The sequence below is a fragment of the Sitophilus oryzae genome, unplaced genomic scaffold, assembly GCF_002938485.1.
Source record: "Sitophilus oryzae breed Bouriz unplaced genomic scaffold, Soryzae_2.0 scaffold_684_pilon_pilon, whole genome shotgun sequence".
Classification (NCBI taxonomy): Eukaryota; Metazoa; Arthropoda; class Insecta; order Coleoptera; family Curculionidae; genus Sitophilus; species Sitophilus oryzae.
This window is the reverse complement of record NW_022147289.1, coordinates 719,357-742,863: the sequence shown is the minus strand read 5'-3', so window position 1 is coordinate 742,863 and position 23,507 is coordinate 719,357. Positions and strand designations below refer to the sequence as shown.

Sequence of the window (23,507 nt, the reverse complement as noted above, 5' to 3'; positions counted from 1 at the left end):
CTAATATAATTTTGATTTCAAACAGTACTTGAATTTTTAATAATCATTTTTAAGAAGGGTTGAAAAATATATATTTTTCATTTATTTATTAATATCTCTGAAACTATCGATAAATATTTACTCATATCTTAATATTATGTAAAGTGATCTAAAAGGAACCTAAAAATGCAATAATATACAGGGTGTTGCATTTGAAAAAAATCATCCAGATCCACTCACACTTTTTTGAGCCACCCTATAAAAGTTAAAATATTTTCCTGAAATACATCCTGGTACATACTTTAGGTTTTCACTTAAACAAAATTCACAATTATTTTATTCTAGGAGCTACAGATGCCCGACGCACTATTGCCGGGCCCTGTATAATAGTACAAGAGCTAGCAACGTCGGAAAAACGATAATTTTAAAAAAGCTAGTTCTTTAATATATATTTTGCTCTCCTGTACTATCCTAGCTAAAGTGCGGGCCGTCTCGCTGCCGGTAGACTACTCGGCTCACTACTGCGCATCATCTGTACCGGGTATTCCATTTTCGTTTGGTTTATGGGATTTCTCGTTTATAAGTAGAGATACAATGATGCGATTTTCACATTACTTTGCTATTTTTTATGAAACTAAATATGCTACACATATGTTTGTTCTAGCCTCTTTAGTTCCTTAAATACAGGGCAAATTTGTGATGCGCAGTAGTGAAAAGAAGTTGAAAACAGATATGATGCGCAGTAGTGAACGCAACGTCTACCGGCAGCCAGACGGTCCGCACTCTGTTTAGGAGAACATAGCAAAAGTATATGAGAGAATCAGCTTTATTAAAATTCTCTCTCGAAAACATTGCTAGCTCTTAGACTATAAGTAAAACAGCGAAATCTCGTTATGGAAATGAAAATATAAAATGACACCAACCACAAGCAAATCGTATATCCGATGAACGGAGGCATGAAAATGCAATAAATTTAAAAACTGCGTAATTTTCTAACCAATCGAAGTCTTTAAATTCAAACAAAAAAATTAATATCGTATCATCGTATAGTCGGATAACCGACATGGTACAAAGAATACAAGGTATGATCGATAGCGGCTCCAATTTCGTTCAGTTCGCGCATACCACCTGTGACGTCACTAGGAAAATAATGAATAAATAAAAAATAAAGAAAGTTAACAGGAGATCTGCATTTTTTGGGGTTATGGTTAAGAATTGTTTATTTTTAAGACTTTTTAGTTCGTTTAATTTAATAATTACTAAAACCAGCAGTTCCAAAAATATAATTAAAATAATTTCTATTAACATGGATTTGGACGATAATAATAGGTAAGAATACTAAATTTATTTCTATATTCGGTATAAAATTGTTTATTAGGTTTTTAGTTTGCGATGTTTATGGTAAAAATTTTCATGTTCATTGCCTCTGAATTCACATGAGGACAGAGATGAGGTTATCTATGGAAAAGTAACCACAAGAGGAATTATTACATCATTTAAAAAATGTTGGGAAGTTTATTGTTTCCCATCGAAAAGTAGAAAATGCCAATGCAGATGAACGTATTGTAATTATGATAGAAGTAATTCCAAGGGTGAAGTTTATTGTAATTAGTGACCTGTGCTTCTTTTTATATGTAGATGTTTCAGGTTTTGAGAATAAATTGGTTGAACGACACCCAAAATTTAGAGGAAGTATTTGCATACCCAGAATATGCCCATCGAGGATTATATTATAGCTCAAATTTCCTTTAATGGTAGACAATTATTCAATGCAAATTAGCTTTTTAAGTGACTGAAATATTAAATAGTTTACAATATGGTATATCACTAAAAATATATTACTTTTAGGTACAATTAGTGCCCGATACATTTCAAAAAGTAGAATATTATTTTATATTAGATGAGGTGTTGAACCAACAATCAATTTATATTAATACCGGAGATTAAAAAATAACAGAATAAATAGTTCTTTTTTTAAACTACAAAAATAAACTATTGAATACAACAGTATTTAAAAAATAAAAAGTTATGTCCCGGCCGAGATTCGAACTCCGGTCTCTCGCTTCCTAGCCCGACTCCTTACGCACTGCTCCACAGTAACTTGCTTAGCGATAATTCAATGACGGTATATAAACAAAAAAAAAACAGGTTTATAACAATATCTTGACGATTTGAACTGGCGCGCGGAGAGTGCTGACCAATAGCGCCAGTTATCACCTGTGACGTAGCGACCAACCTGCGCAATATCATACCTTGTATTCTTTGTACCATGGATAACCGATGCATGAAAATCAAGCTTTGCTGTTTTCAATAGACATTAAGAAAAACATAATTATTATTTAATTTTAAGGCTGTTTATGTGTGTTTCATTTAGAAAAACAAATGTTTGTTTGATGAATTTCTCAGAACTTTTTTAATTTTGTTTGTTTCCTTTAACACAAATACTTAATTGCGTTGGAATCGACTAAAAGCGAAATTATTTGACCAAAAAAAGGCTTTGATCCCTTTTACGTATCATTGGTTTAAGAGTTTAAGGATATTGGAGAAAGTTAGGTGAGTATAGGTTAGGAATCTAAATTACATTGCTGGATTTTCGAGAAGATTGGTTTTGATATTTTTTAGTCCAAGAAAATAGGCCTTTAAATACCTACGAAGTTTTGGTAAAAAACCTTTTGAAAGTTTTTTTTTAAATTCACCCCCTAGAAGGGGTGAATAATAATAAAAATAAATAAAGTAATTTTTTCGAACTTTCGGAGAAGAACTAGAAAAAAGTTCAAATAAAAGTTGTGGAACCTCAAATTTTACATAGAAATGTGATCTCTATACTCTTTTGGCTCAGATCAAAAATAACCGAGATAGGGTGGCTAGAAGCTAGGGGATAGTAGAAATTAAAAAAAATTATAAGTGAAGCTGAAAAATTCATATATTTAACATTTTTATTCAATTTGCTTGGAAAATTATAAATTTTAATTAAGATTTTTTTAAATTCATCCTGAGAAGGGGTGAAAAATATAAACAAAGTGTTTTTTTTCAAATTTCAGAGAAACGGTAAGGACTTTAAAAATTCAATAAAAGTTGTCTCCATCCACCCGGTTAATTTTGATTTGAGCAAAAAAAGTTTAGAGATCATTTTTATGTAAAATTAAACGCTCTACAACTTTTTTTCTAGTCCTTACCGTTTCTCCAAAATTTCGAAAAAATAATTTTATTTATTTATTTCACCCCTTGTCGGGGGTGAATTTAAAAAAAATGTTCATAAATAAGTTTTTAGATCTTTCAGTCACTTATATCAAAAATTCAAGTTTTTATCAAAACTTTCAAGGCCTATTTCCTTGGACTATTTTTACAATTTTATTTTTGGCCATAGATTTTTTTGTTCAAAAAAAAATGTTGAACAAAAATACTTTTATGTTAACAGTATGCAGTATACAGTATGTCCCCGGATTGCCTTTACAACTTTTTTTTATTATTGACATTTTGAAAAATTTTTGCATTCTTCATAAAAAAATTTGTTTGTCCTAAAACAGTTAATCTCGTTTACACTGTTCCAAATTTCTATACAGTTTTAGAGAAAATTAGAAAAAAACATGAAAATATAATAATTGAATTTTTTCCTAAATAAGTCCTAAATATCAAAACGCGTTTCTATGCTAATATATTTTCGATTTCATTCTTTGATAGATAGTAGATTATTAATTTTGATTAACGTCATATTTTTGCTGTTGAATTTTTGCAACTACTTAGTGGTAGTCAACATTACATAAATGTTGTATTTTCAATGTTACTTAGTGTATTTAAGGTTATCTAAAAGCTCTCTTACCTCTATAGTACATTTCTTTGTGCATTGATGGACAGTGATTTATCTGAAACAAATATTTTTTTTAAATAATGTTAAACTAGCCTGCTGATATTTTTACAGTATGTCATAATTATATACCGGGTGTTTCTCGAAAGTGGCTCACCTCTATAACTTTTTTATTTTTCCAGATAAAAAAGGAAATTTTGTGTGTTAAGATACGACATAAATCGGGATTGATTGACGGTATTCAATTACTTTCAGTCACTTCCTGTTTCACCGGAAATTTTTAATTATATTTATTATTTTACTTTTATTTGATAGAAATTGGCATTTTTTGAATAGAACGACATATCATATGTCAACTTTTTACATCTTCAATTAAAAAAAATTGCAGTTTAAATTGCAAATTAAGTTAAAACTATTAATTTTTAATCAAGGAGCTTTAGAAAAATAGATTTGATCGTCTAATGTTTTTCGTGTCTTCCTGGGTTCTTAAAAGATGCCAAAATCGTATTTTTAATCATATCTCATTTTTTTCAAATGAAACGCGGGTGGCTCATTAGTATAGGTAAATTAAAATAACTTTGGTTGCACATCATAATACGACCACCAGCAAACTCCATAAGACGACGCATGGTGTCATTGATTACGTGCAACCAAAGTTGTTTTAATTTCCCTATATATTTGGAAATAAAACATTTTTTTCACAATAATTTGGTGCCACATGCTTCGTATTAGTCAAATTGTCGTTTATGACCATGACACTCTAGATTGAAATTTAAAATGCAATTTTTCTATTTGAAAATGTCAAAAGTTGACATTTGATATGTCATTCTTTTCTGAATATCATTTTTCATCAAATAAAGTAAAAAAAAACACTGAGGGTACCATTTTATAAATTAAAAATAATCAAAAGTTTTAGTAATTTCCGATTAAATAAGAAGTGACAGAAACTAATTGATCACATCAATCAATGCCGATTTATGTCATATACAAAATACCAAATTTCGTCTTTTTATTTTAAAAAAATAAAAAAATTAAAGGGGTGAGCCACTTTTGATTAACACCCAGTATAAATAAAGAAGCCGATAATAACTACAAATAGCATAAACAGACGATAAAATCGAAATAGAATTTAAAAAAGTTTTTTTTTTAATTCTATTTGTAACACTATTATAAATGTTTATGATATTAATTTAAACCAATAAAAGGAAAAAAAAACACATTAAATTCATATGAAAAATAACGGAACATAAATAAAAGAGCAATAAATAAAATACAGGTATAAATGAGATTAAGTTATTTAAATGTAAATTCGGATAATATTTTAACAGGCGCGTGTTACTTTTACAATTTACATACGTAGGTATGCTTCCGGATTTGAGCAAATAAATTTGTAGAGATATACTGTTTACAACGTATATCATCGGGTGTGAATGTACCATGTATACAATAATAGAAAATGTGTTATTTATATATATGCATTAGGGGGAGTTGAAAAGAAGGCTGGGTTTGTAGTGAGTTTACAATTTATTACACTGATTATTATTTTTTTAAAGTAAGAGAGTTTTAGAGTATAAAACAGTATACAACATATTTTTTGTTTATACAGTATGTCCCCGAATTATTGTCTTTCCAAGAGGATTTTTTTTTATTATTGACATTTAGAGACATAATTTTCTTCATAAAAATTAAAAAAGTAGAAAAAAGACTCAAAGTCTCGGTCTCAACGTTTATACAATGTACTTTGAGTCTTTTTTCTACTTTTTTAATTTGAACCAGGTCTCTTTGAGAAAAATGGATACCTTCTTTAAATTTCATAAAAATTGTTGCTTGTGTCCTAAAATGGTTAATCCCGTGTATACTTCTAAAAATTTCCATACCGTTTTATGAAATTAATACCATTATAATATAAATTAGGATTGATTGACGTATTCAATTATTTTCGGTCACTTCCTGTTTCACCGGAAATGACTTTTGATTTTTAAATGGAATCCTCGGTATTTTGTTACTTACTTACTCGGTATTCGGCATCTTTGAATAAGAAGACTAAGGAAGGAGCATATCAAAAATCTTAGGTACACTGCGATGGGCCTCAAATATGGCCGACTTAAATTCCGGTTTATCAGTGTCGTTCTAATTTTATTTAAAAAATGTAAAAACTATGATGCAGGGTAGACATGGGGTAGACTCAATAATTTGTTTTTTTATTTTAGGTTGTGAATAAATGTTGGTAGTTATTACAATTGTTATAAAAATATATAATTCTAATAAAAATAGATAAGTTATAATAAGTATTTATTAACACAAACATCCGATACGCTACTGAAGCAGATAAGTCAAATTAACGTATCTAAATTCTTTGACATCTAATCTTTGACAAGTAATAAATAAAAGCTAAAATGCGAGAAAAATATATGATTTAGTTAATTTAAGTGAATTTCATAAATGATCGGTTTACTACACGTATGTATATTATATAGTCACTTACTAACGAAAAGTTGTTCCATTATTTCACTCAATTTTTGCCGAGATCTACCGCACGCTACACAACCAACTATTTTAGAGTCTTTTTCGATAAATCGCGATAGTGTCACTGTTAATTTAAGTTCTGCCACAATTTCCATCTAGATTTACTACCTCTATACAACTATCAGTAGTAGAATAAATAATAAATAACATAAAATAAGCTCCGTAAAGACTGACAAATCCACAAAATTTCAAATCAAATTCAAATGTGTCAAATGAATCGTCAAATAGAACTGTCAAGGATCCCCACCCTAGAGTGCTTTTTCCGCCCACCATGCATGAATACATGGATAGCATTATGCTCCTTCCTTAGTCTTCTTATTCAAAGTTCGGCATAAAATGGTACTCTGAATAAAATGACATATCATATGACAACTTTTGACATTTTCGAATATGGTTTATTTAAAATTGCAACAGGCGACTTTAACATCATGACAACACTTTGACTCGAAATACCAAGTGTGTGGTATCAAATTATTCGTAAAAAAATGTTTTTTTTCAAATATGCTAATGAGCCACCCTCGTTCCATTTGAAAAAATTGAGATTTAAAATACGATTTGCGTATCTTTTAACCGTCCAGGACAAGACACTAAAAACATTAGAAGGTTAAATAAATTTTTCCAAGGCTCCTTGATTAAAAATTAGTGTTTTTAACACAGCCATGGCACTCTAGATTAAAATTTAAAATTCAATTTTGTTTTAAGCGAAAATGCCGAATATTTAGAGTGTCATTTTCTATCGAATAATGTAAAAAAATTACCGAGGGTGCCATTTAAAAATCAAAAGTTATTTCCGGTGAAACAGGAAGTGGTCGAAAAGACTTGAATACGTCAATCAATCCTAATTTATGTCATATACTAACATTCCAAATCTCGTTTTTTTTTATCTGAAGAAATAAAAAAGTTATAAGAATGAGCCACTTTTGAGACTCACCCGGTATACAAAGTAGACGAGATCTATAAAACAAAATATTTTTCTTGCAAAACAATTCACTATTTTTAAAAGTGCTTATATACATGCTACTTTTAAATTATTACCACAACAAAAGATGATAAATAGCTCTGCTGCGGTACATACACGAAGCGCAGTAAAACTATTCATTTATCTTGAAAATGTTTGAAAATAACTGAAATTTTTCATTTTTAAAAATGTTCAACATAAAGAAACTCACTTTATGAATAAATTATTCAGTCTTGTATTATATCCTTAATGCAAAGAGATGAGCAAATGTTAAAATTTATATAGAGGGTGTCCCGTTAGTGCGAGGAAGTCGAATATCGCCGTTGTTGGGAAAGATATGAAAAGAAGTTTAATATACAGGGTCCTGCAAAAGTGCGTCGGGCATCTGTAGCTCCTAGAATAAAAAACTTTGGAATTTTGTTTAAGTGCAAAATTAAAAATTGTATAAAATTTTTAAAATAATACTGCAAAACTATTAAAAACTTTGAAATACTTTAAATACAAAAAATGTTCACTTTTTAACTCTCTATCTAATAAAAAATAATATACAGGGTGTTCGATTAAAAAAAAAAACAAAGAAAAATATTTATATTTTAGAAACTTTGGCGTAGAATATTAAACATCCTGTATGATTTACGATTACCATATTTTTAACAAAGTAAGAGCAAACCATCTATAAAGCAAATACCTAATATACACACACCGGAAAAGTCTAGGGATATTACAATTTTATCCAGCCATCGTCAGTAATTTTATTATTTGCATTTCTGATATAACAAAATTAAAATAAACAAATAGTTTACAGGACGTATTGGAAATAAAAATGCGAAATTTACCGAATTTTTCAAATTTACCTTGATTTTTATTGAACTCAAAAAAATATATACACACATTTTTTTTATTCTAAACTGTGAATTAAAAAAAAGATAAAACCATTGTTACTTAATAAAGGGTATAGCCTCCTCTACTGTTCATTATAGCCCTACATCGTCTCTCTATGCTCCTGATCAGGTTGTCGATCTCTTCTTGAGGTACAGCCTGCCACGCTGCATTCACGGCCCGAACCAGATCCCTACGAGTTTCACGAGGCATACCCATTCTCAAAATTCTTCTTTGGACCGCGTCCCATACGTGCTCGATGAGGTTGAGGTCAGCAGATTGTGCCGGCCAGGGTAAGATGTTTAATTGATGAGCATTGATAAACTCACTTCCCGCTCTGGCTGTATGAGGCCGTGCATTGTCATGCATGAGAATGAAGTTTCTCCCAAAATCATTGGCATATGGTAACACGACAGGCTCAAGAATTTAATCACGATATGGGATTCCTGGTTAGAAACCTTTCAAGAAAAACGAGATCGGTTTTTCGGCCTAACTGGAGTCCTCCCCAGACCATAACTGTTCCACCTTGATAAGGGTGCACTTCCTGAACATGATCCAACCGAATAAAATCTCCCGGTTCTCTCCATACCCTAAGCCTTCTCGAATCCGGATGAATTCCAAAGCGTGACTCATCCGTGAAGAGAACATTGGTCCATTGTTCATTCGACCACTGAACATGATCTTGAGCCCACAAATATCGTACCTCTCGATTTCCTCTCGTTAAGGGTTGAGCTCTCCAGGGGCGTCTGCTTCTTAAGTTGACCTCTCTTAATCTATTGCGAACAGTGTCAGGACTAACGGTTACATTATGTGTTTCCTGGAGAATTAAACTAAACTCTGGTGATGTAAGAGTCGGTCGGCGTAGAGCATTTAATTGTAAAAAATGATCTTGCTGAGGGGTAGTAATACGATGTCGCCCTGTGTGCCTTTCAGCAACATCACCACTTTCACGGTAGCGTGCACTTAATCGCGATATTACACTTTGCGTTGTATTTAATGCTCTAGCTACGTCGATTTGGCGCTTTCCAGCTTCGAGCATCCCATGGCCCCTAGCATTTCGTCTCTGTTAAGATGTCTACGCTCCATAATGTCGTTTAATACTAAACAGAGTTATTTGAATGAATTCTGGCCAGTTATCATAAAAACATAGCCAGTACAGGTTAATTCGAACAATTGATGGCTAGGTGCTTTTTTATATATTTGACAAAAAATGCACAAACACTTCTGCAAATATCCCAAATTTAGAAATAACTAGTGTGACTACTTCGTTTCAATCGAAGTAGAAAGAATCGGCCTACAAATATGTGGTTGTTTATTCAAAACATTTATTTTTAACTTTAATAAAATGATATCCCTAGATTTTTCCGGTGTGTGTAGTTTTGATTTCAAACCAGCTCTTGTATTTTTAATATTTTTTTACGAAGGGCTGAAAATATATATTTTTGATTTATTTATTAATATCTCTGAAACTATCGAAATATATTTACTCACATTTTAGGAATATGTAAAGTGATTCGAAAGGAAGCCAAAAATGCAGTAATATACAGGGTGTTCCATTTAAAAAAAATCATTCAGATCCACTCATACTTTTTTGAGCCCACCTTATAGAAGTTAAAATATTTTCCTAAAATACATCCTGGTACATACTTTAGGTCTGTACTTAAACGAAATTCTCCAGTTTTTTATTCTAGAAACTAGAGATGGCCGACGTACTATTGCCGGACCCTGTAAATGTTTCATGGCCTAAAAAAAGTTTTTCTCTGTAACCATAGTTTCCCAACGATTCCCAATTTATTTTGAGTTACAATTCTACCAAGCGGAAGATCTGCAGTTAAATTTTTAAAAAGTTAACATCAAAAAACGTCTGGTAGGTACGACGTTACGTAAATCGTCAATTTTGCCCTACGCCATCCAGCGGTACAAAGGGCCGTAATATATTAGCAATTTATCAGCGAAAAGCGTCTGCGAGTTTCAAAGGAGACGTCGACGTGGGATAATCCGGACTGGCTTATTTCAGAGAGCACTTTTGCCTTCAGTCTTCTTTAATTTGGCTGATAAATCAGGCCGGGAGTGTTGCCAGAACGAACTGGAAATTTCCAGTTAATTTTTATCTCGGGGCAGAAGGGAGACACGACACGGCAGATATGCTAAGTTCGAATTTATAACTGTTTTTTTTTTGGTGAATAAATTTAAATATGCTTTGCTTTTTGTTGATTATTAATGAAATATTTTGTAAAACAGCGTGTACACTATGTGAGAAACAATTCGAAACATGTCGCATTTGGTCGCCCAACTTTAACGCAATTCGATTTATTTCCAGTTGTCTTGACCCATTTTGGTTTGCCTCGGCCTACTTTCGATTCTTAAAAGCGCTTAAAAACTACTCGGGGATTTTTTTTGGCGTTTTTTATTACCTTGTTCAATTTTGTTTTGTTTTGAGCTATTTCCAAAACGTGGCGGTATTTGTATCCAAGGCAAAGGATTTTTTTTCATAAATCTCAGTAAAATAAGGAAACCTAGACGTTTTTAAAACAGCTCTTCTTACGATGATATTTCGTTAATTACATCTCCCCGTTTTATGTTATATTGATATACATACAGGGTCCGGCAATAGTGCGTCGGGCATCTGTAGCTCCTAGAATAAAAATCTTGAGAATTTTGTTTAAGTGCAAATCTAAAGTATGTACCAGGATGTATCTCAGGAAAATATGTTAACTTCTATAGGGGGGCTCAAAAAAGTGTGAGCGGACCTGGATGATTTTTTTTAAATGGAACACCCTGTATATTATTGCATTTTTGGCTTCCTTTCAGATCACTTTACATAACACTAAGATATGAATAAATATATTTCTATAGTTTTAGAGATATTAAAAAATAAATCAAAAATATATATTTTTCAGCCCTTTTTAAAAAAATTATTAAAAATACAGGAATTGTTCTGAAATCAAAACTATATTAGGTATTTACTTTAGATGGTCTGTTCTTACTTTACTATAAATGTGGTAATCGTAAATCATACAGGATGTTCAATATTCTACGCCAAACTGTCTAAAATATAAAATATTTTTTCTTTGTTTTTTTAAATGGAACACCCTGTATATTATTTTTTTATATAGTCAGGCTTTGAATATGACGTTAGCCACGATTCTACAATCTAGAAGGCTTACAAACTTCTTTACGCGCGCTTGGAGTAAAAATTCAAGGCCGTGACACACGAGCTTACGCCTTCCAAATACGTAGTGACACGACGTGCATTTGTGAGCAGGCCACGTGTTTATAAAAAATATTGATATTTTATAATACAAATTTTGTGAAAGCGACAAATTATTTATTATTTTTTTTTATTTTGCAAGTATAAAACTATTTTTTACACGTAAAAACTATTTTCTGTCCGTAAAAACTATTTTGTCGCACTTAAAAAACTATTTGTTACGCGTAAGAAAATATTTTATTAATTTATTACTTTTTCAACATTGCAAACTACACTTTTTCAAACATTTCCTTCAAATCCTTCAATTTAATAGCTGTTAGTAAGAAGTTCCCTTCAAGTATGGGCACATAGTGCACACACAATTTCTTTAATAACATTTTATTTTTTATTCTCTATTGCTGTGAAGAAATATTTACCTTTTTTCCAGAAATTTCTGACATGGCGAAGAACATACCGAACATACGACTATAAAACAATTTCTGAAGAAGAATAAAATAAATAGACCTAGCGTGAGAGTGAAGTTAAGAGAAAGTTTTACTTTTGGACTTAACTTTACAAATCCTACAATAAAAATAAGGAATATCTCTTTTATATTTTGAGCTCCGCTTGATCCTGACATTTATTTTAGTCGTGTAAGTGTATAAATGGAACAACGTCACAAACTTTCTTACAGAAGTATTTTTACGGAAAGAAAGATTTGTACCGGCAGCGACTGGTTACGATTGTGAGGTTTGTGTTAGAAATTATTAAACGCTGAAAACAAATAGTTATTTATATACGTATTTTTATTACGTTTTATATGACAAGATAAAATATGAAAATATGTGAGTTTTTTGGCCTGACTAGTAGCGTTGATTGAAGAAGTAAGATTCGCAAACTTATGGGCGATTTCGTGGCACAAAACCTGTCCGAGATGTAGCTGGTTATACCATCGCCGCTAGTGATGGGCAAAACTGTTATTTTTAGATAACAGTTGAAACTGTTATAGTTATTTATAAAAAAACAGCTTAAAATAACAGCTTAAAAATAACAGGTTTCTTTATTTTATTGCTAAATATCTGAAAGAGTATGAGGCGGTCACCGCCAGGCGTATTAACGCAGTTGCAAGTTGCAACAATGACGTGCTCGGTTAGATTTCCTAGTATTTCCAGTAGGTAGGAAAACATTTCTAAGAACTCGAAGGAATTGGACCGTTGTCTCTGTTCATACTATCTTTACATTTATTAATTCTGATGCTTTCATATGCATCTAATTGCCTGTAATTCCGAGACTCTGTTTAAGTAATTTTAAGTTATTAAGATCTATACAATGTTCTTTATCAACAATATGTCCGGCAACGCAAGATTTATCAGGTCTACCATATCTTATCTGAGCTAAATGTTCTTTAAATCTACTTAATATTGATCTTCTAGTTTGCCCAACATATTTCTGATTACAATCTTTACAAGAAATTTTATAAATAATTCGACCTTTCCAGTAGAGGTGTTTTATCCTTTGGATTACCTAATAATTGTTGTAATTTATTATTATAGCACTATACACAAGTTTATAATTGACATTCTTAAAAATCTTCTTTAGACCACGAATTAACTGTCTATCAAACGTGTATTGAAAAAAGCAATATTTTGACGTATCTTTCTCCACTTGAAAAGTCGATTTTTCAGAAATCATTAACCTAAACCTACGTTTTAATTATCGATCAGTGAAGGAGAATATCCATTACACTCAGCTACATTCCTAATGTAATCTTTTCTATTTCAGCAGCTTTCGTTGAAAGTGGAAAACTAAGTAACCTATGAACTAAAAAATTTAAACTAGCCATTTTTTATGTTCAATACTATGATATGATTCATTAGAATATATTATGCGTGTCCAAACGTATTTTTCTTATAGATATCAAATTCCAGGCAATTATTAGTATTTCTAATAACTAATACATCTAGAAATGGTAATCTGTCGTTGTTCTCAATTTCATGTGTCAAACAATTTAAGCAGAATCGTGATTACTCATATTTTATGAAACACCCTGTATATACTTTTAAAAATTTAATGGAAGCAAAACGATTATTTAACTTAGAAATAAAATTATCTATGTGTTTAAGAATGTGTCAAAAACAGCAAAAATTTCATACACAAACCTATACCATCCTTTGGAAAATACTCAAACTGGTTCTTAGCCTCCACTTCAAACCTGCTCATGAATAAGTTTATCGAACCAAAAACCCTGGAGACAATGGATTGCTCCATTGCTGTACCTTTTTACGCTGTTCAAAAAGTTGTTATTAAATTGAAAACAACATTGTTTTCATACATAATGATGTAAGCTAATATATTCAATCTTACAGTTTTATTGTCGAAACCATTTGCGTTCAGTAATTCCTTCCAAGTAGCCTAAAGTATGTGGAATTGGAACCGTTGGGGCACAACGAAGACATAAAGGTGACCAAAATTTCACCTTTTATCATGCAATGTTATATTTTTAATTTAGTTGAAATCGGTCAATATTATTTTTAGAACTGAGTAAGAAGGTTCATGTTTCGAAACTCCATCGACAATCGACCGATGCAGCAGCGTTACTTTCCCTTACTCCGACAATCTCGACCGCCGCTCTGTTATGCTCGTAACAGGTTAAAAAATAACTTTCTAAAATGACTTCTTCTCCAACCGTCGAGCCGATCTTGCGCAGTCGTTTCAGAGGCAGCAGAGTTCCTTTTCCACTCCTGTTATCTCGACCGCCAGGCGTTATACCCACAACTGTTTTAAAGCCGCTTCTTTTATATCCTATTATTTTTAAGCTGTTGCAAGCCCCATACGACCATCGACCGATGCAGCTACGTTCGCCGCGCCGCGCCGTGCCGCATTCCCTACTCCGTTGTCCGTTGTATCTCTCCCTTGATAACCATTTTGCCAAATTATATGTCGGAGAACCTATAGCCGAAACAGTTGGGCGTGCATAGACTTGTCCGGCTTATGAATTTTGGCAACGCATACAATTTTGGTAATGAGGGATTGATACTTGCAATTTTCTCTTTAAAAAAAATCAATAAGGTTTGTTAGCATTCTTTTAAAGTTTTTTAACATCTTAGTTTATAATCATCTGCTGATGATGCTAACATGGTTAGCGAAACCAGCGTAAAAAGTAAAAGTGTTTTGGGTGAATTGTGGTGATTTAGTGTTTTATTTTGCTGTGTAACAACTCCGTTGTCCGTTGTATCTCGCCGCCTGTATCGATGGTTGTCGAAATAACATGTTTTCCATCCATAATCCATACTAGTTGTTTTTTGGAATTGCTTCGAGCAGCATCGAATTTCGTGGCGGTGCAGAGCGCCGACACGATTGAGCGCCTGTTATTTTATATCTGTTATTTTTAAAAAATAGCAACGGTTGCGTTATGTTATTTCTAAATAATTGTTATAAAATAACAGATAGTTAAATAACAACCCATCACTAATCGCCGCCAATCAATATGTCCAACATTTAGTTTAGCTTTGCGCCGCTGCGCGCTGATTTGCGCGCAGTCGTTTACAGAGGAGCGGAGAAAGAATACTGTACCATACATAGACATAAAATAAAATATAGACTAATACACTATTTACATCTAAACACGGTCAAACAGTCATTTTTGTACACATGTTTACTTCTGGGTACAGCCATAGTATAAGGAAACTATTTTTTTATAGTAGCTTTACTCCTTGTCAAATCTTTTGTTCTTTTTCTGCCACTTTATATGACCTTGTTCTCGCGTCCCGTGACCACTGACGGAGCTGTATAGTCGTGATTTATAACTAGGCAAATTATAGTCGTAGCACTCGCCTTAGTTTCACAGAGATGTATTTAGGAAAATATGAGTTCACAATAAAATAAAATAAAATAAACTGATCATCGAGTAAAAATTTGCTTGAAAACAGAATATTTTCACATTTCGTGTAAGTAACAATTCTTCTGTATCTGAAAATCTTCTGATGGGAAGAAATGCGGAAAAAATAATATATAATGACCTATTTTTATATTATTATCTATTTCAATGATTTTCTACAACTTTCTTTTAATTTAAAACAAGTTTAATTTTAACATTAATGTGTTTGTTTTGTAGTAATATATTGGTTAGGTGATTTTCATTGGATAACTAATACATTGAACAACACATTGTACTAAATAATAAAATAATATATCCAAACTTCAATAATTGCTAATAAAAATTACAAAAATTTCAAAAGAAAAAAGAAGAAGAACAATGAGAAATAGCTTTCACACTTTCTCATGTAATAAAAATAAATTTTTAGTTATTGTTACCGAGTCCCGAAGATACCGAAAGAACCGGAAATTAATAATTTCGAGTCTCGGTTCTTTGATATCTCAAAAGAACCGGGAATTTCCGGTTCTGAACCCTAGTTACCATATTATCAAGAAATTATGTTTTTTTAACTAGAGACTAAAACAATTTCCAGATTTTTATTCGTCCTCGATCGATTGTAACAGCTTGTTACTCATCTACCCCTTTCCACATTGGAACAATTAAATATTAGTTATAAAATTTGGCTTGTTAATTTCAACATACGGACGAGATATATTGAATTTGGCCAAGCCGAACAATCGAATTTTAATTTAGTCGATAGGAATCGTCGAAAAGGAAATAATTCGAATTTACTATGACTGCGGGTGTGGGTGTGGGTGTCTATGCAAAATTTGTATTGTGCGGATTTCAATTTCCTGAACGAGAATGGGCAACGGCTCGTGTGACACGCTCGAAGGGGGTTGCATATCCCCCCCTTCCACCGTTTTCTGTCAAAACCGCCATCGGAGCACAAACATATTCGCGTGTAGTCTCCATTTCCTGTCGGCGCTTGCCTAACCCAACTTATCACTTCAAATTGTCATTTATCTTGTGTCTGTGTGTATATTGCACCGAGCATCAACATATTTATTTTAGTATATCTCTTAGTATCTTTATAGATATACATAGACACAGTCATGATTCCTTAATAAGTGCTTACGTGTTCGTAAATCCTGATATTTAAGGCTTCTCCTTGAGAAAAAAAATAACCCTTAACCGCGACACTGAATAATTCTCCTTTAATCGCTACAAAGACACCTCTATTAATTTACATAATTTAATCTATAGGTATTAATATACAGGGTGGTCCGAAATGTATTTCGAAAACTTCCTCAGCATATTCTGCAGATAAAAATAAGTAGAAAAGTTCGTATAAATTAGTGATGGTTTGTTATTTAACTATCTCTTATTTTATAACAATTGTTTAGAAATAACATAACACAACCGTTACTACTTTTAAAAAATAACAGATATAAAATAACGATACGCAGAGATCGACCGTTCGTGAAACGAAATCGGCGCTCTGCACCGCCACGAAATTCGATGATGCTCGAAGCAATTCTAAAAAACAACTAGTATGGATTATGGATGGAAAACATGTTATTTCGACAACCATCGATACAGGCGGCAAGATACAACGGACAACGGAGTGGGGAATGCGTTACGGCGCGGCGCGGCGAACGTAGCTCCATCGGTCGATGATCGTGTGGGGCTTGCAACAGCTTAAAAATAATAGGATATAAAAGAAGCAGTTTTTTTGAAAGAGTTGCGGGCATAACGCCTGGCGGTCGAGATAACAGGAGTGGAAAAGGAACGCTGCTGCATCGGTCGATTGTCGATGGAGGCTCGCAACGGGTTGGAGAAGCAGTCATTTTAGATACGTTGTTTTTAACCTGTTACGAGCATAACAGAGCGGCGGTCGAGATAATCGGAGTGGGACAGTAACGCTGCTGCATCGGTCGATTGTCGATGGAGGTTCGAAACAGGTTGGAGAATAACGCATCAGTTGTTTTAGATACATTGTTTTTTAACCTGTTACGAGCATAACGGGCGGAGGTCGAGATATTATGGCGGTGTATGTTTCAGTACTTACTTATTAAGTTTCAATATTTAGGTATTTATTTATTCTGAAAAATTTTTAGAATAATATTTTAAGATTCTTTAAAAATGTATACAGGGTGTTTTGAAAAATTTGGTCATTGATTAATCACGATCCTGCTTAAAGCCCTAGACGTAAAAAGCTGATTTTTGGAAAACGGATTGACTTTAGGGTGTAGAGGTTCGATAAGAAGGGATTTTTCGAAACTCGAATTCTAAGGGGGTGAAACCACACACAAATATTAGAATATTTTTATTTAAAAAACCGGTGAGTTTTTCGGAAAAACTCTTAAACACGTATATTTTATTTTGTTGTTTTACATATTTTAAGATTTTTAAAAATATATACAGGGTGTTTTATAAAATATGACCATTGAGTAATCACGATTCTGCTTAAACTGCTTGACGTTTAAAGCTGATTTTTGGCAAACGGATTGACTGTGGAGTTGAGGTTCGATAAGGAGGGGATTCTCGAATCTCAAATTCCAAGAGGGTGAAAACACCCCTCAAATATTACAATATTTGTTATTTAAAAAACGGGAAAACGCTTGGACACGCATAATTTATTTTGTTTTTTTACATATTTTGAATTTTTTAAAAAAATCATACAGGGTGTTCCAAAAAGTTGAGTAATTGATTAACCACGATTCTGCTTAAACTGCTCGACAAAACTTATTTTTGGCAAATGTGCGAAAATTTTATCCAGTTTGTATGTTAATGGAAATTCTTGCTTTGCTTTATCATCACCATTATAAATTATTAATTCGACGGGAACGAAGTCGCGGGTACACGCTAGTTTAAGTGTAAAATTAATTCGAACTCTAGAGTGTAGTTGGTTTACTTATGAAGAATATACTACACATTTTCTTATATTGCTATTTTTTGACCGCAAATGGTAAAATCATAACTAAGAGCTTCTCGCCGTCGAGTGAGATGCACCCTGTACACTGCTACGCAATTCAGGCTCTACGCGGATCGAGGAGCAGAGCGTAGGTAGATCGGAATGTATAGGTATAGACGAGTGGCGGAATTTTGGCTTTTTTTATATCGCAATTTGTAAATAGCGCTTATTTGTAAACAACCACCGTTTTAGAGAGGTATTTTAGATAACAATCGATATTTAGAAATGTTTTGACACCCTGGAAATACTACCACCGAGCACGTCATTGTTGCAACTTGCAACTGCGTTAATACGCCTGGCGGTGACCGCCTCATATTCTTTCAGATATTTAGCAATAAAACAAAGAACCTGTTATTTTTAAGCTGTTATTTTAAGCTGTTTTTTTTAATAAATAACTATAACAGTTTCAACTGTTATCTAAAAATAACAGTTTTGCCCATCACTAGTATAAATGTATGTCCTAAAATGCTTAGTTTCAGAGATACAGGGTGTAGAAGTTTTTTTGTAGAAGGGGGATACAATAGACCTATAATTACTCCCATACAATCCTTAACCCTATTCTCCCTCTTATATAAAATTTTACTAAGAGTATTTCGCCAAATACAAATTCTAATCTAGTTTCCAAAATCTCTTCAGGTTAATTTCAGCGTTTTGTAATCAACACATACACATCCACGTAGATACAGTTATACCCGGAGATAATTGGTTAATAAACTTCCACTTTCGTGGCTAGCAATTCGGATATTTTCGGGTGCGCTATTAAACCCGATCCCGGTGAAATATTAAGAGGCCTAATTTAAAACATTATCGTCCCAAGTGCGGCGGTAATTTACCTAGAAATTTCCCTTTAAATCTCGAAAGCTTAATTAGGATTCTCGCCCACCAGCCAGCACGGCAACGTCTATTTCATGTTTTGTTTTGTTTACGTCGAGATTCTCCGTTACAAATTGTCTGTGTGTAGCGCGCTTCAGATTTAATTGGATAAGCTCTCAGATTGCGCCGAAGTGGATTTTTTATTTTGTCAGTGTGCGGTATCCTTTAATCAAACCGTCTGAGTTTTTTCAGCAATGTTTAGTTAGTGTAAATACAAATATACGATTCCGCGTTACATACTACGGAAATAGACAGCTAAAGGCGAGTTATCACTCGTCAGTCTTACTGAAGCAGTGTAACTGATTCAGTGTTCAATACCCCTTACACCCCGCAGTAAGAAGTAAGTAAGTCAGTGTTACTAAACAAACACGCAACGTGAGAAAACGTTTTCAGTGAAAATGATCAGTATATTCATATTGTCAAGAGTTGATAGCCGCTACTCAAGAACAAGAACTCTCAATCTTCGGATTGTCACGGGGTTTTTAACAGGACTCTGCCTCCTCAATTAACACCCCAGTATATTGAAGCTATGAAACAACAGCGAATGCAGATTCTGTGGGGAAAATGAGGAAACACCACAATACCTCATTACTGAGTGTGCCGAGACGACAACCATTCGTGTCATAAACTTTGGTACAACTGATATCGCAGATGGAGAACTAAACTTTGTAAAATCGTCTCAGATACTGGCTTTTGTCAAAGCTCTGAAATTGTATGATGAGTTATAACTCAAGAAAGGGGGATACAATAGACCTATAATTACTCCCATACAATCCTTAACTCTATTCTACCTCTTATTTAAAACTTTACTAAAACTATTTCGCCAAATATAAATTCTAATCTACTTTCCAAAATCTCTTCAGGTTAATTTCAGCGTTTTGTAATCAACACATACACATCCACGTAGATACAGTTATATCCGGAGATAATTGGTTAATAAACTTCCACTTTCGTGGCTAGCAATTCGGATATTTTCGGGTGCGCTATTAAACCCGATCCCGGTGAAATATTAAGAGGCCTAATTTAAAACATTATCGTCCCAAGTGCGGCGGTAATTTACCTAGAAATTTCCCTTTAAATCCCGAAAGCTTAATTAGGATTCTCGCCCACCAGTCAGCCCGGCAACGTCTATTTCATGTTTTGTTTTGTTTACGTCGAGATTCTCCGTTACAAATTGTCTGTGTGTAGCGAGCTTCAGATTTAATTGGATAAGCTCTCAGATTGCGCCGGAGTGGATTTTTTATTTTTCAGTGTGCGGTATCCTTTAATCAAACTGTCTGAGTTTTTTTCAGCAATGTTTAGTTAGTGTAAATAAAAATATACGATTCCGCTTTAGATACTAAGGAAATGGACAGCTAAATGCAGGTTATCACCTGTCAGTCTTACTGAAGCAGTGTGACCGATTCAGTGTTACTGAAAGAATATAAGGAACGTGAAAACAGATTTTTAGTGAAAATGATCAACATTCATATTCTCATTTGTTAGGAGTTTCTTTCCTTGCGTCCTGTGGCTCTAGGTTTGTTTTAAAATAAACCATATTCGTTATAACAATAATTAGAATATAAAAATGGATATACAGGGTCTGGCAATAGTGCGTCGGGCATCTGCAGCACCTAGAATAAAAAACTTGGAAATCTTGCTTAAGTGCAAACCTAAAGTATGTACTAGAATGTATTCCAGGAAAATATTTTAACTTCTATAGGGTGGCTCAAAAAAGTGTGAGTGGAGTGGGATGATTTTTTCATGGCTTTCTTTTTGGGTCACTTTACATAATCCTAAGATATGAGTACATATATTTCGATAGTTTCAGAGATATTAATAAATAAATAAAAAAAAATCTTTTTTAGTCTTTCTTAAAAAAATATTAAAAATACAAGAACTGTCCTGAAATCAAAACTGTATTAGGTATTTGATTTAGATGGTTTGTACTTATTTCGCTATATATTATTTATTATATATAGATTACCATATAATCGTAAATCATACAGAATGTTCAAAATTCTGCTCCAAACTTTCTAAAATATAAAAAAAATTCTTCGTATTTTTTAAATGGAACACCCTGTGTATTATTTTTTTAGTAGATGGAGAATTAAGAAACGGTTTTGCAGATATTCGTAGTTTTATATTTCAGATGCCATTTTCCACAGTAAATTTTAATCAAAGCCGCCCAGTGACTTTTCTCTGTTATTTTACCGTTAAAAGAGCCATATGAAATAATATTATAGTGTGACCAACGGATCTGTAGCTACGGGGTATCGGCAGGGGAACGCAGTTGTAAACAAAACACGCCCAATTTCATTCATAAAATAGGCACGGGCGTACGGTGTTATATGAAAATAATGTGTATCATAAATATAATACTCAGATTAATATTTTTTTCAAAAAACTTTATGCTGTTTGAATCGTTACTGTTGAGTTAGCAGATAAACACTAAAAGCTTTTATTAAAGTTCCCTTAAATATTTTGAATCATTTTATTATTGTGTTGTTAATATAATAGAAGAAATAATTACAGCTGGGGGTTGGAACCTTTAGTGTTACACAGCAAAATAAAACACTAAATCAGTATAATACACCAAAACACTTTTAATTTTACACTGGACGCACGTTTCGCTAACCATGTCCGTCATCAGCAGATCAAGACTGAGTCTTGAGGTATATTTATTTATATATCTGTACTAACTATATTTTTTTCTATAATACATAATTTTAGATATAACTATTTCCAGCAAAAAAATATCTTGAAAATAGTTAACTTTGGAAGCGCAAACAAAACATAATTTTACTCACCAGTAGATCCAATATTGCCTATTACACCAGATCTGGTATCGCTCCGCCAGTAGTTTTTAACGGTTAGGTCATTGTCTACCCATATGTTTCATCCAAATAGATAATACTTGGCTATATTTTCGAATTTCGCGTATATATTTATATCTCTCTCTGCAATATAATGGGCCGCTCCATTAATATTTATCTGTTACTTTGACATTTACGCCAAAAAAATTCATTTGATTTTAATAACCCCTAAGCGTTTTCCTGCGAAAGGAAAATTCGATTCTTCCTGCAATTTTGCAAAAAGCTTTCTAATTGTGGGGACGAGTTTGAATTCGAGATAAAATCTATTTATCAAATTCTGACCACTTCGAAAAAAGTCGTCGAGATTTTCGGCAGCAGTCTCACGTGGTCGTTTCTTTTCAGAGCTGGACATCATTTTATCGGGGTTAGTTTTCAGCCTTTTTTATCTTCTGTGTGAATTTTTTATAGCCGATACGCTAACTCCGGTATAAAGAAATATCCGCTCAAGTTTACGTTTAAGCGGCAACTTAAGCGAACTCTCTGTAGCTTCTTCATCGCAAACCCTATTATGAACACAAGGAAATAAACCAAATGAGATTTCATCCACGTTATTATTAACTTACCTATATAAATTAGCTATTATTTCTCTTGTCTGACTATGTAGCGTCTTACAGATCACTTTATATAATCCTATATAAAGTGATCTGAAAGAAAGCCAAAAAATGCAATAATATACAGGGTGTTCCATTTAAAAAAATCATTCCGATCCACTTACACTTTTCTGAACACCCTATAGAAGTTAAAATATTTTTCTGAAATACATTCTAGTACTTACTTTATTTACGTCTGCCCTTAAAGAAAATTCTCAAGTTTTTATTCTAGGAGCTACAGATGCCCGACGCACTTTTACCGAACCCTGTATATAGTCGCGGTTATTAACTTCCTCCCTCCCATACAATCTACAATCTTAAGAAGAAACCTTAAATTTTTGGCCCAGCACTGATCTAGTATAATCTAGTATCATTTTCTGCATAGAATACATTTAAATTCCTATAAATAGATAAGCGCAAACTGAACTAAAACAATTTCTGCAAATGAGAATTCTAAACTACATTAAAGTTATCTTTCCAAGCTCCGGAAGTAATTCGGGTCACGTTCGCCAGTTTGCCATCAACACATACATATTAAAATGGATGCAATTATACCTGGAGGTAATTGGTAAATAAACTTCCACTTTCGGGGCGAATAGTCTGGATATTTTTGCCTTCCCGACCCACTATTATATCCGGACCTAGAAAATTGTTATGGAACTTAACTTAGAGCATTAAGAGTTCCAGTATTTTACGTAAGATTTTAAATCCAGAAAACTTGTTTCACCAACAATTGAATACTTGAAGTAAATAATGTTCTAAGTGCCAAAAAAGCCGGTTTGTCATGTTTTACTTGTAAAATGTCCTAAAACAAGACAACATATACAGGGTGGTCCGATTGTATTCCGGAAACTTCGGCCCAGTATATTCTGCAGATAAAAATAATTAAAAAAGTTTGTATAAATGTATGTCCTAAAATGCTTAGTTTCGGAGATACAGGGTGTAGAAGTTTCATTTTTATTTCGATTTTTTCCAACCAAGTAACGTCAATATTTGGA

General features: G+C 32.9%; 1 protein-coding gene across 1 annotated transcript in view; it reads right to left on the bottom strand.

Moving 5' to 3' along the window:
* The window catches only part of LOC115888118 (carbonic anhydrase-related protein 10-like), a 251,929-nt gene that overhangs the window by 5,218 nt on the left and 223,204 nt on the right, over window positions 1-23,507 (bottom strand). The window contains exon 9 of the mRNA XM_030907702.1: window positions 3,800-3,842. Within this exon, the coding sequence (XP_030763562.1) occupies window positions 3,800-3,842 (43 nt within the window). The remainder of the gene's footprint in view (window positions 1-3,799; window positions 3,843-23,507) is intronic.